Source organism: Saccopteryx bilineata, chromosome 4, assembly GCF_036850765.1.
Source record: "Saccopteryx bilineata isolate mSacBil1 chromosome 4, mSacBil1_pri_phased_curated, whole genome shotgun sequence".
NCBI classification, from domain to species: domain Eukaryota; kingdom Metazoa; phylum Chordata; class Mammalia; order Chiroptera; family Emballonuridae; genus Saccopteryx; species Saccopteryx bilineata.
Window position 1 is genome coordinate 33,957,709 of NC_089493.1, and position 19,657 is coordinate 33,977,365.

A 19,657-nucleotide genomic window follows, 5' to 3' on the forward strand; every position below is an offset into this window, starting at 1 on the left:
TTTCCTGAAATATGATTATCAACTCTAAGTCACCAGCTTTTGGGTATAAAAGTGGACGACTGTGGGAGCACCCTTCTATATAGTTGCCAGATGAGATACTGCTCAATTCATGAACTGCTTAATAAAGCCAATTAGATCTCCAAAAAAAAAGTTGATGAGTCGGGGATTTTTTTGTAACCTTCTATTATACACAAAAAGAACAAATGTAAATACTATATTATGTCATAATTTCATTCTAAAGCCCAACAAATTGGTCACAATTACATTCAAGATACTTATGTTACAGATTTAACATAAAAACATGATTACATGAAAAAGGAATTACATCATTTTTTAAAGGAATGAAGAAGTGAGTTTTCACTGTGAAGGTTTGTGTTTTAAATGTCCTTTTAACTACGTTTCCTATTACAGCGTCCTTACCTGGAACAAGCCCAGCTAGAGGCTGATTATCCTCATCCCCTTCCCTGTAGGCTTGCCACCAATTTGGATCTTCCTGACTGATCACATGAAGTATATCCCCTTTCTGAAAAGACAGACCTAACTCTCGACATGGAACATAAGGGTCATCTGAAGGGTCATAGTCAAAATGAGCTTTTACATGGATCTAAAAGATAAGGATAAAAATGGAAAAAAAAATGATGAATTGGCAACACAAAATATTTAGCATAAAATGTTACATTTTTCATTAGTGCGAAGAAACTAAGAGTTGAAATAGGGGGGTTAAACAACAGCATTTGGGGGCAGTATTTTCTCAGGCTCATCTGTTTTCTTTGTTTAAGTTCATCTCTTTGTTGACTGCAACCATGTACAAGAGTATGCAAAACCCTGTACGTATTGTTAGCCACCAACAAGCTGAGGTGTTAAAGGGCTTCCAAGGCTTAAGAGAAGCAGAAAGAATGTACGAAAGACCCCCTTCTTCTCTCTCCATTCCTGACCTGTAAAAATAGTACCTCTGCAGTGCCCCTCGATATCTCAAATCTGTAAAATGGACCTCCTGATTTTTCTCCCCAATCCAGATCTTCACCCAGATTTCCCTTTAGTAAGCAGCACCACTACTCACGGGGCTGTTCAAGCATGCTTGCTCCTCCCTTTCCTTTACCCTCCAGGTGCATTACAAGGTCCTGTCACCTGTCATTTCTACTTCCAGAACACAGCCCAGCTGATTCATTTTCTCTACTACCACTACTATCATCCAAGTTTAAGCCATTATTGTACTTCATAATGACTTTAGCAACAGTTTCCTAAATATCCTTGCTTCCTTACTGGTTCTAGTGATCCAATTTCTACACAGAGGCCAAAAGTGTTTTTTAAAGATATGAATCAGTTCACTTACAGTATTTAAAATCCGAACTCCCTGCCATGGCCAACAGACCTGGCCCTACTTACCTCTCCAGCCTCATCTCTTAGAATCTCCTTCCCTACCTTCCTACTCTCCTACTTTGCTCCATGCCCACAGGCTTTCCAAACACAGGGTCTCTAGAAATTATAGCTGAAAGCTCTTCTGGCAACTGACAGGCCAGGCTTCATCTCATCCCGGAGGTCTCTGCTTCATGTTGACTTCTCCAAGAAGCCTTTCCTGACCATCTTATATAATTAATCCCACTTCTTAGTCTCAATGTTCACAGTCTACTTATTCCTACCTTATCACTTACTGCAAGCTATAATTATTTTATGTCATGTTCGTTATTATAAACCTGGTACTTAGCAAACTGCCCAGTACCCAAAATGAATCCAATAGATACTCACTGTAAGGAAGAAAATTATCTGGGACCCTTAAGAATATATTTCAATAATTAACGCCACTGGGCTAGTGGCTAATTCTACGGCTTATATCCGTGCACTGTGAGGTTATCATCCTCCTATCCTGAGCCTTTAAGTTCCTCATAAACCAATTCTTTCTATCTTTCTAATGCAGACCCTATGAATCAAGACTTCACAAAGGCATGCTCCCAGTCTTATAGAGATATTAGTCTTCTATAGGCAAAAGAAATCCCAAAGCCATTTCAAATACTAAAATCTCATAATATGCTTTCCTTGTTCTCTGAATCCAAATGATCACATAAGTAGTTACTAAGAGGTTAATTCATCTATAGTTATAATTTTCTATCACGGTGATAGGGGGAACTCAAGAGTTAAAATTTTAGCTTATGTAATTGTGGCTTTGGTTGTGGTCAGTGGGCATACTGGCTAATGCAAGTAAAAGCTTTGTTCCAGGAACTGGCATACCTGAACAGGCTTACAGGCCTTAACAGGATCTCAAGTGATCCACCTTTGGCCCCAAGATCAGAATGCCTGCTGAATGTGATCCAATTAACTTTGACTATGATCTGATTAACTCTCCTGGAAATTCTAAAACCCTTAGCTACCTTTTCCTTCCCCTTATAAAAAGGTGGGCTGGGGAAAGATGGCTGAGATGATTTGGGAATGTAACTCCTGTCTCCCCAGATTGCCAACCATCTAAATAAAGCCTCCATGAAGATTCTACCCCTGGCCCTGGCCGGTTGGCTCAGTGGCAGAGTATTGGCCTGGTGTGTGGATGTCCTGGGTTTGATTCCTGGTCAGGGCACACAGGAGAAGCACCCATCTGCTTCTCCATCCCTCCTTTCTCTCTCTCTCCCTCTGTGGCCTCTGCCTTAGGTGCTAAAAATAGCTTGGTTGCCAAGTAACAGAGCAGCACCCCAGAGGGGCAGAGCACTGCCCCACAGGGGGATTGTGGGTTGGATCCTGGTTGGGTAGGTTGGAGTACATGCAGGAAGGAGTCTGTCTCTCTGCCTCCATTGCTCTCACTTAATTAAAAAAATCCCGTCTTTACTTTTTGGTTGAAATGATGCAGTACAAACTCCATATTTCCAGTTTCAATGGTGTTCTAATTATTTTCTTTGAACTGATAATAAACATTAATGCAGAAACCTAATATTTCGTGGCTTATGGGACATTACCTGTTATACTATACTGCAATTAAGAGCATGAGTTCTGAAAGAGGCATGGGTTCTAGTCTTGACTCACCTCCCTATCAATAGCGGGCTTGGGAAATTAACTTGACCTTTCTAAGTTCTAGTTTCAATGCCTATTAGATGGGAATAATAAAGCTGTATTTCATAGGCTGGCTGTGAGAATTAAGCAGTGTAATACCATTTCATTTCAATTTACTCCTGTTAGATTAGGGCATTAGACTAGATGAAAAACATGCCTTCAGCTCAAGTATTCTCTTTCCTCTCTCCATATTATTTCAATTACATTGTGGAATATAATTTTAAAATTTACACACTTGTTTGGGAACTCTAAGTTTTCATTTTTTTTAAGTCAATATAAAGAGAAAGAAACATACAATTTAAGCAATGCATGTTTCCTGGGATAAATGTGTCAGTTACCCAGGAAGTGAATGACAAAGGTGCCACAACTCTTGTCCTCTGCAGCTGACAAAGCAATCACTCACTGCCTGTGTGTGATGAATATAGGAGTACTTCTGACAGTTTACTCTCGCCATTTATGATGTTATAATTCAGCAAGTGGTTATTGTGGGGTGTCAGATAACACTTATTTTGTTTAGCTACTTAAAATATATGTTTCTTTCTAATATCACAAAATGTACGCCAGAAAGCTGCCTATGCTTTTACTACATCCTGACTTGTACCATAATGATGCTCAATAAACTGGTTTTAATTTCTTAAAATCACAAATCTCAGGTACTTATTCCGCATATGCCAACTATGATGCCCTACCACTATTTTCTTTCTGGAAAGCTTCAGTGTGAGCTTTAGAAATAGTAGTTAATTTTAAGCCTGTTTGATTTGATAAAAACTTTGCAAGAGACACTGCAATTGAGAGTTCTCCACAATGAAAGGAAGAAATGAAGGAAAAGAAAAATATTGAACATTGTTTCTATTTTGAAAAGACCTTGCCTCATCCAATACTGTTATTTTAAAAGAGCATCGTTTCATTTCCTTTCTCTCTCCCTTTTTTTTTGAAGTCATGTAAGTAAGGACACATCCCAACCCTCTGCTGTGTCTTCTCAAAGTGCAGAGCTACTCTGAAGTCCAGGGCTTGTTCACTGGAGACGTGTGCAGAAAGGCACAGTGCACAGAGAACAAGGCTCCTGGAATTCAGAGACAACTATTTCCTCACTTCTCCTCCTACAAAACTTTAAACAGAAGTAAGGTTGCAAATGCAGTATTAGCTTTAATATGTTCTATAAAGAATAAAGGAAAAACATGGAATGATTACCAAAACATAAAACTATAACTGTAATAAAATATTGAGAAAAAAATAAACTATTCTCTTTCAAACTGTTATGCTTTTATAAATGTTAAGAATAATAACAGATGTAATACTTCAGGCTTCCATGTTAATCCAGCACTTTGAAGTCTGTAATTTTTTAACAGCTTTCTTGAGATATAATTCATATATTATACAAGTCACCCATGAACACAAGTGGATGGTTTTTAGTAAATTCAGAGCTGTGCAATCACCAAAAATTTTAGAACACCTTTATTGCCTCAAAAGGAAACACCAGACTGATCAGGAATCCTTCCCATTCGCTCCTAACTTCCCACCGTATACAGAATGACTCATCTACTTTCTGTCTCTGGATTTATCTATTCTGGGCAATTCATTATAAATGACCTTTTGTGACTGGCTTTCCTCACTTACCATAATTTTATCAAGGTTCATCTATGCTGAAGCATATTATATAAGTACTTTCACTCCTTTTTATTGCCAAACAGTACCTCCTATTTCATTTTCCATTCATTGGCTGGCAGATATTTGGGCTGTTTATACCTTCTGGCTATTATAAATAATGCTGCTATAAACACTCATGCACGAGTTTGTGTGAAATGTATTTTCTCAATTCTCTTGGATATATAATTAGGAATGGAACTGCTGGGTCATAGGGTAAGAAAGTCTTTTAATATAGCTACATGAGTAAATGTTTAACATAAAGAGCACTACACATTCTAAGTAAGAGTTGTGCATCCTTTGTAAAAGCACCTTCCCCCTATGCTAATGGTTAAATAAAACCACTATGACAGAAAAAGACAAAGTTCAATGTTACAAGAAGTCATAAAAATTCTGAAAATTGTATGATTTTACTCAATTTGAAATACTGGTATTTCATATTTATTTAAATAAAAATGACTAAATTTCCATGTTTTTATTTGAGCACAAGAAATGTTTAGGGGGACACTTCTTGATCTTCAAATAACAATATCCGTGGTGCAAGTTTTTATGTGGATCTAAGTTTGAATAAACTGAAAACTTATGCCCACATAAAAACCTGCACAAGGATGTTTATAGCAGTGTAATTTATAACTTCCAAAACTTGGAAGCAACCAAGACATTCTTTTAGTAGGTGAGTAGATAAATTGCTATATATCCAGACAATAGAATATTATTCAGTGCTAAAAAAGAAAGCAAAACAGAGTACAGAGGATTTTTATGGCAGGGAAATGATGCTGTACCATACAATGGTGAGTGAATACAATATTATTCATTTGTCAAAACTCATATAATGTGTACCACTAAAAGTAAATCCTCACACAAACTATGAACTTTGGGTAATAATGGAAACCATCAGTTCACTGATATAACAAACATGTGATTCTGGCGTAGGGTGTTGACAGTGGGGGAGATTATGCATGTGTGCGTGTCGGAGGTAAGTGAAACTCTGGACTTTCTGCTCCATTTTGCTGTGAACCTAAAACTACCCCAACAAAAACTTTACTAATTTAGAAAAAAGTGAACAGTATCCATCAGACAAGAAATACCAAACAAGAAAACTTCACTTACTACAGTTTCCTTGGCAGGAGGAGGCTTGATTTGTTGACTGGGAATCAGAACAAATGTCAAAGTACCATGCATATCAGACTGTAACAGAGAAACCAGGCAATTCTTAAAATCTGTATCAATGAAAATCATTTCATGATCTTATGAGCAATACTCCCTAAACTGGATTATTCTGGAACTCCTAGGAGACTTAGATGAATCGCATTTCATCATCATCAGTAAGCACAAGCTGTGCCTTTCATGGACTCCATTATAGCAGAGCTACCCTATAATATGGCATTCTATAACTCTGGCACCCTAGGGAAAGCCATTTAGCACATAAATCTTGGGTTTTGATCTAATTAGGGTAAGTTTAGGAAGATTCCACAAAAGGATTGGACAAAACTAGAGTGTTATAACAATTCTGAGTTATCGACTGTGACATATGTCAATTTTAATACAGTAGAATTTGAGCCTGATCAAGAGGTGATGCATGGATAGAGTGTTGGCCTGGGATGCAGAGGACCCAGGTTCAAAACCCCAAGGTCGCAGGCTTGAAACCCAAGGTCGCTGGCTTGAGCCCACAGTTGCTGGCTTGAGCAAAGGGTCACATGCTCTACTGAAGCCCCCCTGGTCAGGGCACAGATGAGAAAGCAATCAATGAACAACTAAGGTGCCGCAATGAAGAACTGATTCTTCTCATCTTTCTTCCTTTCTGCCTGTCTGTCCCTCTCTCTCTCTTGCTAAAAAGAAAAAAAAATTGAAATAGTTATTGTGAAAAGTGATAAAAATATACAAATATTTTCACTTCCCAGATGCATTGTCTCTGTTTTCCATTCTATTTTTAACTACAGAGTCTCACTGTTAGGCTATTATTTCCCAGTACACTTAACTAGATCGTTCAGATACCTCCAGTCTAGACTGTAATACAGTAATCAGAATTTCTGGTCTTGAGATAGCAAGAAGCAGTGCTCAACCTAGAGACAGCAGACAATAAAACAAGGGCTAAACACAGTAACCACTGGTACTTTGCTGTACCAAAGCAATGAATGGAGTTGGGTGAAAATATAGATATAAGAATGTTCTCTAGATTCTTCAACAGACATCAGTAGATAGGAGAGACTCTACTGTAACAACTGATATTAAGTCAGTGAGAATATAAATCTGGTTTGTGGGTATATGCGCAGTGATCATAAACTGCTTTCAAAAGTTGTCTAAAAATGGCTTCCTGATTACACTAACAGAACTTTCTATGATGATAGAAATGTTCTAAATCTACACCTTAATATGGGAGCCATTAGCTACAGACTGCTCTTGAGCACCTGAAATACAACTAGTAGGAATAAGAATCTCAATTTTAAATTTAATTTAAATTGAAATAGCTAGCACATGTAGCTACTGGACAATATAGATCTATAGCACTGCTATTATCCAATATTGTTAATGAAACAACAATCAATTGCAAATAAACAAAATGAATATAAAAATCATGAGGGCATGGGCTTTGTTCTGTTACTGTTTCTCTAGCAGGTGGTACATAGTAGGCAAATAACATATGTTGATTGAATTAATGAAATATATTAGTGACTTTAGAGGTAAATAAAATATACCAAATAGTATTTACGCTCAAAAGAAAAGAAATATCAGTAGTACCCATCCCAAAATGAAACTCTACTGATACTTACAGTAGGAATATCATGTGAAAATTAGGTTCAAAATTATCTAGTGTTCTTAACAGTTGTTTTTAAAATGCTTTAAAATATTTTATCCAGAAGTCTAATAAACAAAAAAACCCAGCTTTAAAGAACCTACCAATTGCCCTGGCCAGGTAGCTCAACTGGTTAGAGCGCTGTCCCGATATGCCAAGGTTGTATGTTTGATCCCCAGTCAGGGCACATATAAGAATCAATCAATGAATGCAAAAGTAAGTGGAATAATAAACAATGTTGTTCTCTCCCTTTCTCCCTCTCAACCCCCCACCCTTCCTCTCTCTCAAGAATCAATTAAAAAGAAGAGCCTACCAATTATTCTTCTACCTGTGTCAACTTACCAACAAGTCAAAAACCTCATTGACATCTTTCCCTCGAATTTCAATGCCATTAATCTCCAGAACTTCATCTCCTTCATGTAAAAGGCCACTTTTCTCTGCTGCACCTCCTTTTACTATCCGACTAATGATGACAGAATCCATTTCATTACGAACTGTAGCACCCTAAAAAAATTCAACATCCAATTTTAAAATAAAAATGCAATCAACATCCAATTTTAAAATAAAAATGCAATTTTTTGGTTAGGCATTTCTTTATTTTTAAATTCTTATTATTTCCTACTCAATAACACTAGACTTCAGTTATCTCGAGGAAAAAAATAACTTACACAGCTAAAATAATCATGATTATTAGGTTTGAAAGCTGACAATTTCCCTCATATTTTCTGCTTCAGAAACATTCTATTCTTTAAAATTCTAAAAATCAAGCAGACTTAAAGCATACAACAGAAAAATGCACTTGCTTAAAACAATGTGAAGACTTTTAATCAAACTTGTTCTCTACATGCTGGATGCTATTCAAAATAGTTATTCTACATTTAGGTATAATTAATGAACATGACATAACAATAAAAGTCCTTTTATAACATTTAAAATATGAAAGATAATTGCTAAATTGGTTGATTATTACAATGTTAAATATTATAGCTACATCCAATTTACATTAAAATGTATTAAACATTAATATTTATTATACAAATTAGAAACACAACTGAAATATATACATTCTAATAAGGAAATATAAAATACACAAAAAGGCTTAAAAGTAGAGTTTGTAACATTTTTCTCCTAAACTTCTGTCAGAGCTTTACACCATTTCTTTTTTCTGGTGGGGGAAAAAATAAGGTACAGTTCATAATCTGCTCATAAAATATGATCCTTATTCCATGTATCACACTATTCAAAACACAATTTGAGATTAGGATTCAAGAATATCCTCTGAAAATAAAGAAAATTAAGGCAATAAGAGCAGACTAAGAGACTGAAAAAGGTTTTACATATAAAAACTATAAAACAAGTAATACCATTAAGGAATACAGACTAAGTATATGTGAAGTATATATAGCTAGTAATTGTGTTTCAGTAGATTTAACTGAATGAAAAAATCTGATTTTCTAATTTGTTTAAATGCCAGGAGAATAATAAAGCAGGTTACTTGCTTCTTTGTTCCCCAACAGTTATCTCACAAGCTACTATTTTTATCAAATTAGGGATGACAAAGATGAAGAATAAATTTTTCTCTGAATAAGGAGTATGAGGAAGAACGTAAGAGAATTCCAAAAAACTGACCTCAAAAGAGAAAAACTACCAGAAATATAAAGGGGTCTTTATCTGCCACACAGATGACCCCTGTGTAGAAAGGACCTGTGATGGGAGACATGGGATACTTACCAGTGGGATATCTCGAGCCTTTTCTATACGAACTATTTTTACAGTTTCTCCTCCATACTGGCCAATGCTTTCATAAACTCTCTCATCTGTAACGGGCTCTAGCTGCATTTCCTGCTCAGCGACCTTATCATGGGCCAGTAAAAGTGCCTGTTTCAAAAAAACCCACAGTATTTAAGGTAACAGTATGATTTATTTCTCTTGAGAGATTTTACCATCATGTATATACAGGGTATGGCAAAAGTAGGTTTACAGTTGTTTGTAGGGAAACTAATACAATAATAAATGATAATATCAATATAAGAATAAACTCTTATACTCACAACTATAAACCTACTTTTTGCCTATAGTATTCTTATTAAACCTTTAAAAGGAGTGCTATAATTAATGATATATTCAGATCAGCTTCCAAACCTTCCAATGAAGTACAGATGCAACCCTGTATCTTTCATACCTAATAATAACTAAAGATGGGTTGGTTATTAAAGTCTAAAATGCTTATTATACTGAAAAAAAAAAAGAAAAACACCAATCAACTTAAAGGTCCAATGCCTTAAATATACATAGTTAAATTTATGAAAAATATAACCAAAAAAGCAGATATTTTTTTAAAAGAATAAGATATTTCAAAAATAATGTTAGGCTCTGGCCATTTGGCTCAGCAGTAGAGTGTCGGCCCAGCGTGTGGAAGTCCTGGGTTCGATTCCGGCCAGGGCACACAAGAGAAGCGCCCATCTGCTTCTCCAACCTTCCCCCTCTCCTTTCTCTCTGTCTCTCTCTTCCCCTCCCGCAGCCAAGGCTCCATGGGAGCAAAATTGGCCGGATGCTGAAGATGGCTCCATGGCCTCCACATCAGGCACTAGAATGGCTCTGGCTACAACAGAGCAACGCCCCAGATGTGCATAGCATCGCCCTCTGGTGGGCATCTTGGTAGGGCACATGCGGGAGTCTGTCTGACTGCCTCCCCACTTCTAACTTCGGAAAAATATAAACAATTAATTAAAAAATCTTAAGTATGAAAATATATAATCCAATAACAATTATTTTACAGTGGAAGTTGTGAAGAATCAAAACAATGTTTGAAGTCTCTTTCATCCCTAAAAGACTGATTCAAAGAGACTGAGAATGTTGGAAAAACCACATACAAAATGCTGTCCATTTTCTACCTGAATATGTGGGGCATTCAGCAAAGCTGTTAATTCTTGTCCTTCTTTCTGGTGGATTGGCTTCAAAACAGTTTGTACCTAAGGAACAAAAAGAAAGGTTAATATCACCAGCACATATACAAGTGTTTTTAAAAGATACAATTTAAAATAATAAACTTCTTATAAGAAAGGTACAAAAAAATTGTTAAAAAAATTTTTTTTCTCTCAGAGCTTTCAATAGTTATCATGGTTAATAATACATTTATTATTAATTTTTCCTTTTCCAAGTGAAAGGAGGGGAGACAAAGAGATAGATTCACAAATACGCTGAACCAGGATCCACCTGCCAACCCCTGGCAACTGCCATCTGGGACCAATGTTCTGCACATCTGGGGCCATGCTCACAACCAAGCTATTTTTAGAGGCTGTGGTGGAGGCACCACAGAACCATCCTCAGTGCCTGGGGCCGATGTGCTTGAACCAATCAAGCCATGGCAGTAGGATAGGGTGTGGGGTGGAGAGGGAGGGAGATAGAGAGAAGAAGAAGGAGGAGTGGAAGAGCAGATGGTTGCTTCTCCAGTGTGCCCTGACTGAGAATTGAACCCAGGACATTCACACGCCAGGCTGATGCCCTACTGCTGAGGCAACTAGCCAGGGTAACAATACATTTTTTACTTAAGAAACAAACAAACAAAAAAACACTAGATAAGATTTTTGTATTTATGCATGAATGAACTATTTCCTTCCTGTTTCTCACAATATAATGATTACATAAGGGAAGAAAAACTAAGTTATCTTATTTTATAGTTTTTAATCATCTTTATGCAACTACATTTTAAATCATAGACAACACAAGTTATAGGCTTAAGATAAATTTATATGAGTAACATAACCACCATATTATATAGTGAATTACATTAAAAAATTTCCCAATGTAAAGCAATTCTTACATTCCTAGGATAAATTCCACTTGATTATGATGAATTTTTTAGGCTTTGTTTTCTCATCTTAAATGGCAACTACCATTTAAGGTTTTCAAAAGATTGAGATAATCCATATAAACTGCTTAAAATATATAATAAATTATTACTTAAATATATTTCTAGATTCAAGTTATTAATATTTTAAGTGACTGTGGTCATGTACCCTGGTTTATAGAACTGTCTGGTTTTATTACCTATGTCTTTATAGTCTAGTACAAAAAATTGGAAAATAGTCTGTATTTATGTGTCAAAACAGTTTTAATATTAGATTTATATGTTCCTGAATGTTTTGATAGACCTTGTACATAAAATCATTTGGGCCTGGTAGATTTTTCTAGGGATGAATTTCTGACTTTCATCTTTATCCATAGTTATTGATCCACTCTTTTGGCTATCTGTTCTTAAGCCACCTTTGACAGTATTTTCTTAGAAAACCACCCACTTGATAGCACCTTCATATTTAATAAGAAAGCTGTAACTATATTATGCTGTCATTTTTACTCTTCTGTCTGTATTTATGCTTTTATATCTTTCCTAATGTTATTGATATTTTTTCAGCAAAGATTTCTCTATTAAAGAACTAGCTTCAAATCTTCAATCTATTTTTCTTTCCTTTTAAACAATTTAATCCCTTTCTTTTGCTTTAGTTTTCCCTTTTTATTTGTTAATCATTAAGCTGTATGTTCAGTTCATTTATTTTCAATCATTTTTCTTCTGTAATCAATATATAAAGGTATAAATTTTGCTCTGTGGGTTACTTTCCCCAAAGATTGTATATATTATGTATGTTCTCATTGTCAATGCCTCTGATTTTCTCCCCTTTTCTATTTCCAAACTCGATTACACACCAAAGAGTATTTTGCAATAATGCAGATAACAAAACCAAAATTATCACCATTAATGAAAATATATAGAAGTAAATTCATACATAATTATTATTTACAAAAGTAACTCATGATTAAAACTAGAATCTAGTAATTCTCACACCTCTTAGGGGTATTTTAAATCACTTTATTAGTAATTCCCTATTGAACCTAAGGGATTGTAATTTTGGGATTAATTTAAAATCAAAGTAATGACAGTAATAAAACCAGCCTGTCCTCTGGTTTTGGTCCTAAAAAAACATGTTTCTAATTGTAGAGTTCTGTATGTATAAAGAGGATGGCCTAGCAATTATCTTCTCCAAGAATTCCATTAAAACCTTACTAATGGACAAGTGCAGTAATCCAAAGCTGTAATTAAATGCTCATTTTAAAAATAGGGTGTGTCTTTCTTTTTAAAATGCAGCAAATCTACATTAATTTAAAATGAAATTTATAGTCCCTCATCATATATTTTGTAATAGCTGGAGAAAATAATTTTTACAAAGAAAGAAAACTTTGGATTAAAAATGTACCAAGGGTTTACAAAATGTACCAAGCCAACATATTAATTTTCTGTACAGACATTTTCCCAATTTTTCTTTTTTAATAAAAGTTCATTTAAAAATATTTATTGATTGATTTTAGAGAGAAAGAGATAGAAACATCAATCTGTTTCTGTATGTGCCCTGACTGGGGATTGAACTGGAAACCTTTGTGTCTCAGAACAATGTTCTTTTTTTAAAAAATTTTTTTATAGTTTTACTTTTTATTTTTGAGAGAGAAAGAGAGAGAGAGGGAGGAAGAGAAAGATGAGAAGCATCAACTCATAGTTATGGCACTTCAGTTGTTGACTGTTTCTCATACATGCATTGACGGGGAAGCCAGTGGACCCTTGTTCAAGCTAGCAAACTTAGGATCAAGCCAGCGATCTCGGGGTTTCAAACCTGGGACTTCAGCATCCCAGGTCGATGCTCTATCCACTGCACCACCACTGGTCAGGCTAGGACAATGTACCAACCAACCAAACTAACCAGCCAGGAGCTCTATTGTTATTTTTAAATCAATTGCTAAACGTCCCCTACTTATAAAAAAGCAATGTGTTAGATATTTCACAATTAGGTAATGTTCTTCTATTGGTTTCTTCATCAAGTTAAGAAAATGTGTCTGGCTTCCTAAGAATTTTCATCAGGGGAAATGTATTAAATTTTCTTCAGGTGCCTTTTCTGCATCAAGTTGATCCTATAGCTTTCTCATCTACTCATTTAATTTTTAAAAAATATCATAGAGCCATCATAAATTTTAAATTATTAATGACTTATCTGGACTTCAGGATCTTTTAATATCATATTCTACCCCTTAATAATTATTTAAGAAATATGCCAGATTTTCTCAGTCACTACTATCTTTGTACCTTTACTAAAGGACAGCTTTTCCTCTTTCTTAGGCTTCCTGGAAAATTCTCAATCATCCTTCAAGACTTAGCAAATTAGGCCCTGGCCGGTTGGCTCAGTGGTAGAGCGTCGGCCTGGCGTGCAGAAGTCCCGGGTTCGATTCCCGGCCAGGGCACACAGGAGAAGCGCCCATCTGCTTCTCCACCCCTTCCCCTCTCCTTCCTCTCTGTCTCTCTCTTCCCCTCCCGCAGCTAAGGCTCCATTGGAGCAAAGATGGCCCGGGTGCTGGGGATGGCTCCTTGGCCTCTGCCCCAGGTGCTGGAGTGGCTCTGGTCGCAAAAGAGCGACGCCCCAGAGGGGCAGAGCATCGTCCCCTGGTGGGCAGGGCGTCGCCCCCTGGTGGGCAGAGTGTCGCCCCCTGGTGGGCGTGCCGGGTGGATCCTGGTAGGGCACATGCGGAAGTCTATCTGACTGTCTCTCCCCGTTTCCAGCTTCAGAAAAATACCAAAAAAATTAAAATAAATAAAAATAAAAAACAAGTACAACTGTTAAGTTCAGGTTGGATAAAAACCACAACTGATTCTTGGCAAGTATACAACCTGACTAGTGGGAGTCATGTGTTATGGCTGCTTTAAAAAAAAAAAAAAAAAAAGAGACTTAGCATATTAAATTTTCTTCTGCTTCCTTTCCCCCATGCCCACCCCCAAATACATCCCCAGAACTAGGCACATCTTCTTCTCCTGCCCTAACTACCTTCCTCACACTTCTCAATAGATTGTAATTATTTACTTGCTCCTCCTCATCGACGCAGCTTTTACTGACTAGCTGATGGACCTCTGGGTTGTTTCCAGTTTCTGACTACCTGACTGCTATGAACGTTTGTGCGGAATTATGCTTTCATTTTTCTCAGGCACAGACCCGAAGGGGGACTGCTCTGTCATAGTTTATAGGTGTATTAGTTTTAATAGGTATTGCCAAATGTTTACCAAAGTGATAGTACCAATTCATACTTCAACAGTAATGTATGAGAGTTTCAGTTGCTTCATAAGCTGACCAACATTTAATACTGCCAGACCTTTAAAAAATTATTTTAGCCATTCTGGTGTCCATGAAGTGGTACCTCATTTTGTTTTAATTGCACTTCTCTGTTGGCTAATGATGCCGAACACTTCAAATTTCTCAAACTTACTAGACATTTGGATTCTCTCTTTGTGAAGTGTCTGTTCAAGTCCTTTGCCTATTCTTTAAAACCTGATTAGTCTTTTTCTTCTTAATTTGTAAGAGTCCTTTTGGATATAAGTTGTTGTCATACATACTTATACACACCCATGCATATACCTCAGTATCTCAAAATCAAATAATCAAATACCACTTCCCAGTCTGCTGGCTTGCATTTAATGACCAAAAAGCTTGGTTTTCACTTATTAATAAAAATCCTAGACTGTCAAAGACTTAATATGAATCTTCATATTTGAAGTTTTTAGTCTTTATTATTATACAATTCATGATTGATATTTTAAGTGATAGTAGCAAAGAACACAGATGTTTTAAGATACTCTTTTACTAAATTCCTTGGGTGTTTTTTTTTTTTAATTACTGAAATTAAACTTCCACATAAAAATAATACAACTGAAGTATAAGGTAATTTATTCTTTAAATAATGCATATTAAAATATGCTGGAATTATGAATGCTAAAAAGCAAGTCATTAGACAATGGGCACACGAGCAGCCTAATCAGTCAGGCAGTCTTATGCCAGTAACAAATCCTCACCGGGCCTCAATATTCAGAAATATAAAACAAAAAGGTTGAATCAGGTGATTGTTAAGGTTTTTCCAGCTGTAAAATAAAGGCCATGAGTCCACTGACTCTTTAGTTTTGTTATCAGTCTTATTCCTCTTTGAAGAGCTCTGAGTGTGTACTTTTCTTAAGTGTGATGCACTGTAAGGGCTGCCACACAGGTGTGCACAACTCCAGGGCAAGTCAGTCACACTGCAGCACAACCATATGTTGTAGCCCACGAGGTTCATTACTTTGCACTCATTTTAAGACCCTTTTTAGCCTAACATCACTGTCACCCACATAGCCTACCACCATCAGAGCAATACAATGCTCAATTATTACTGAAGATATTTTACGGATGCGAAAGCCAGCCTTCAGAAAATTTCCTTGATATGATACTTACAAAATTGTGGACCATGTAAATATGTTAACAGTCTCCCCCCAAAATACCCCTAATATTCAAAACTGATTTTTAAGTCCCTTTCCATTTCTTTCTCTCCCAAAGCTTTACTCTTTAAGCCAACTCTATTTCTTTGTCCCTTTCTATCTTAAAACCCTTTAACCTATGTTGCTGATTTTATCCTTTCTTTCCACCCTTTCTGGGGCTCTGTCACATTTTTCAATTGAAGTGATTCTGATCTCTCTTGCTTATCGCATTTTTTTTTCTACCTATTGTTCTATTCAACCAAACAAAGCCCCACAGCTAGCTGGACTAAACCTCCTACTCAAGATAGGGAAGAGAAAAAAAGATTCTCTTTTACTTAAAAATAAATAAGATAGGAAAGACAATTGTAGTGACTTATTATGTGTTCCTCCCAACCCTATAAAATAGAAGTTACGCTATATTTGTGAGTAAATAAGATTAAAATGGTTCAGAGAAGCCACTTAAACTATGATAAGTAAAGCTACAAGGATAATATCTTAATAAATAAAAAATTTTGCGTATCTAGTCTTGGTTGGGTGGCTCTGTTGTCCCGGAGTGCCAAAGTCACGCGTTTGATCCTGGGTCAGGGCACAGATAAAAAGCAATCATGAGTGCATGGCTAAATGGAAAAACTAAGTGGAAGGAGTTGAGGCTTCTCTCTCCCCACTCCATTCCCCCTTTCAATGAAAAAAAATATTTAAAAATGAACAATTTAGCATATCTAACTGTAATGACAAGATGAAAACAAAGAATAGGTTTCCACTAGCTGTCTTTTAAACTCTAGTGGATGGAAAATTTCTTTTCTAGGAACAGGTCCTTTGGTCATACTTTCTTATCACAGGCAACACTAGACTTCTCTCAGCCACTTTTACACACAGGATCTTTGCCCATCATAGGCATCTAAGTAAAGAAAATATATTCTGTGCTAATTTGAGAAGTGCCTCCTAACCTATTTTATAAGCTCTGGAGGTCCCACCCTTCCCGCCTCCCATTTCCTGTCTTGTGCCTGGATTCAATGAAACTGATTTACTTGATGGGTTTCCAGAATTAATAGTTTTTTTTGCTATCAAAATAACTTAAATCCTATAATAACAACAAAATACCTACCCTTCCCCAAGACAGGAGATGATGGCTTATTTCTATCTTTTAAAAACCTTTCATTTAAAATATGTTTGCAGGCCCTGGACGGTTGGCTCAGTGGTAGAGCGTCGGCCTGGCATGCAGGAGTCCCAGGTTCGATTCCTGGCCAGGGCACACAGGAGAAGCGCCCATCTGCTTCTCCACCCCTCCCCCTCTCCTTCCTCTCTGTCTCTCTCTTCCCCTCCCGCAGCCAAGGCTCCACTGGAGCAAAGTTGGCCCGGGTGCTGAGAATGGCTCTGTGGCCTCTGCCTCAGGCACTAGAATGGCTCTGGTTGCAACAGAGCGACGCCCCAGATGGGCAGAGCATTGCCCCCTGGTGGGCGTGCTGGGTGGATCCTGGTCGGGCGCATGTGGGAGTCTGTCTGACTGCCTCCCTGTTTCCAACTTCAGAAAAATACAAAAAAATAAAATAAAATAAAAGATGATTGCAGAACACATTAAAACACTGAGCATCAACAAGCAGCAGAAACTTGAAGTCTCATTGTACGTTAAAATTTATTTTTGAGCTTCTACATAGTTCTTATAAAGGAAAAACTTCAAAACACAGTCATGTACCACTTGACAAAGATAGCTACTGAGAATGCATCATTAGGAGATTTCATCATGCAAACTTCACAGAGCACACTCACAGAAATCTAGATGGTATAACCTACTACACCATTTAGTCTATATGGGGTAGCCTATTGCTCCTAGACTACAAACATGTACAGCATGTTACTGTACTGAATACTGTAAGCAACCCTAACACACTGGTATACTATTATACTATTATAGGATAGCAGTGCATGTTTGTTTACACCAGCATCACCACAAACATGCTGTGTTAGGATGGCTGCAACATCACTAGGCGATAGAAATTTTCCAGCTCCATTATAATCTTATGGGATCACTGTCATCATTTATGTGGTTCGTTGTTGACTAAATAATGCAGCACATGACTGTATCTACAAGTAACAAATCTTAGAACATACATATTTATAATGCCTGATTATCAGATATATTTTTATCTCATTACTATTCATTTTCTCAGTTCAAAATGTAAAATGCTTAAAATAAAACCATACTAAAAATATTTTAAAACTTTCCTCTTTAGTAATTTAGACAATTGTTCCTCTTACTACACAAATATATAATTTTATATACAAAATTCTCTCTCTTCTTTCATGAAATAGTTCTAACTCTGAAATAAGTATATATTTTTTCAGGATAAAATATATGTAGCAAATTTTTCCTCACAATTAATTATTACGTTAAACAAGCTTTATACTCACACCAGTATTTTCCAATAATACTGCCTTACTACTGCTAACAATTACCTTGTACAAGCCAACGATAGCTTTAGAATACATACCTCTTGTGCAAGATCTTGTGCATTAGAGATAAGAGGAAACGGAGGGCTGGCCTTGTTCATGTGGACTGTGACAGCGTTGTGTATCTTAAATGCATTCTGGAAATCTTTATTTTGTACAAGCTGTAAAAGCAGTGAAATATCTTCCTGGCTCTGAGAATCAACCAAAGTATGTTGGATATGTTTAAGTGAAGAAAACAAGTCTTCCACTTCTAGTAGGAGAAAGAAAAGGCATCGAAAATTAATTTTCTGTCTTAACATTTAAGATAAAATTTTTTGAACCGTAACAATTTACATTAAAAAAAAAACTTGCACATATACTTGAGGTGCATGGTCCTTCCACTGATTTTGAAGTAACACTCTTTAAAATTATACAACAGATTAAAATAACATTCTTTGACAGTGTTTTAAATATAAAACTAAAACAAGAGTACAGAAATGAAAAAAAGTTAAAATCGACAATAGTCCATCACCTAGAAACAACTTTATTTTAAAAATTGGCCCTGGCCGGTTGGCTCAGCGGTAGAGCGTCGGCCTGGCGTGCAGGAGACCCGGGTTCGATTCCCGGCCAGGGCACATAGGAGAAGCGCCCATTTGCTTCTCCACCCCCCACCCCCTCCTTCCTCTCTGTCTCTCTCTTCCCCTCCCGCAGCCAAGGCTCCATTGGAGCAATGATGGCCCGGGTGCTGGGGATGGCTCCTTGGTCTCTGCCCCGGGCGCTAGAGTGGCTCTGGTCACGGCAGAGCGACGCCCCAGAGGGGCAGAGCATCGCCCCTGGTGGGCGTGCCGGGTGGATCCCGGTCGGGCGCATGCAGGAGTCTGTCTGACTGTCTCTCCCCGTTTCCAGCTTCAGAAAAAAAAAAAAATTTACAGCATTTCCTTTTTTCATTTAACAGTATATTTTAACCCTTGGAATAGTGAGTTTTTTTCATGTTTGCTGACCCCTGGGAGTGAGTTTATTTTTCAAAAAATGAAATTAGTTCTAATTACAGTTTTATTAACTTAAAATCATGTTTGTCTGATAGCAAATTATGAAACAAGAACATTTGCCTTTTTTTAATGTTGCCTTACATCTTTTTAAAATAAACATTTTGGTACAATCGTACTCTGGATGGTCAGGAGCACGAGGACATACACGAACATTTGTACTACTCAAAGAGTTGTTTTCCCAAATCGCCAGTTTTTAAAAAACACTATATGATGGCTCTGTGTGTGATATTTTATTACATGCTGAACCATAATTTATAATAACCATTACACTAAAGTTGAGCATTCATGTTGCTTCCAATTTCTGCTACTGTAAGTAAGAGGCATTTCAGTTACATAATGATTCCTGCATAAAAATATGTCTGAGATTCTGCTGTTTCCTTAAACGCCTAGAAA

At 36.7% G+C, this 19,657-nt stretch overlaps 1 protein-coding gene across 5 annotated transcripts in view; it reads right to left on the reverse strand.

Annotated features, from left to right (window-relative positions):
* PALS1 (protein associated with LIN7 1, MAGUK p55 family member) overlaps nt 1-19,657 on the reverse strand; it is a 91,282-nt gene that overhangs the window by 16,069 nt on the left and 55,556 nt on the right. For all 5 annotated transcript variants that reach the window (XM_066278148.1, XM_066278146.1, XM_066278149.1 and 2 more), the window contains 6 exons: nt 18,278-18,486; nt 10,366-10,443; nt 9,203-9,349; nt 7,814-7,975; nt 5,788-5,865; nt 421-604 (listed from right to left, as the gene is read on the reverse strand). In XM_066278148.1, coding sequence (XP_066134245.1) covers nt 421-604; nt 5,788-5,865; nt 7,814-7,975; nt 9,203-9,349; nt 10,366-10,443; nt 18,278-18,486 — 858 coding nt within the window. The remainder of the gene's footprint in view (nt 1-420; nt 605-5,787; nt 5,866-7,813; nt 7,976-9,202; nt 9,350-10,365; nt 10,444-18,277; nt 18,487-19,657) is intronic.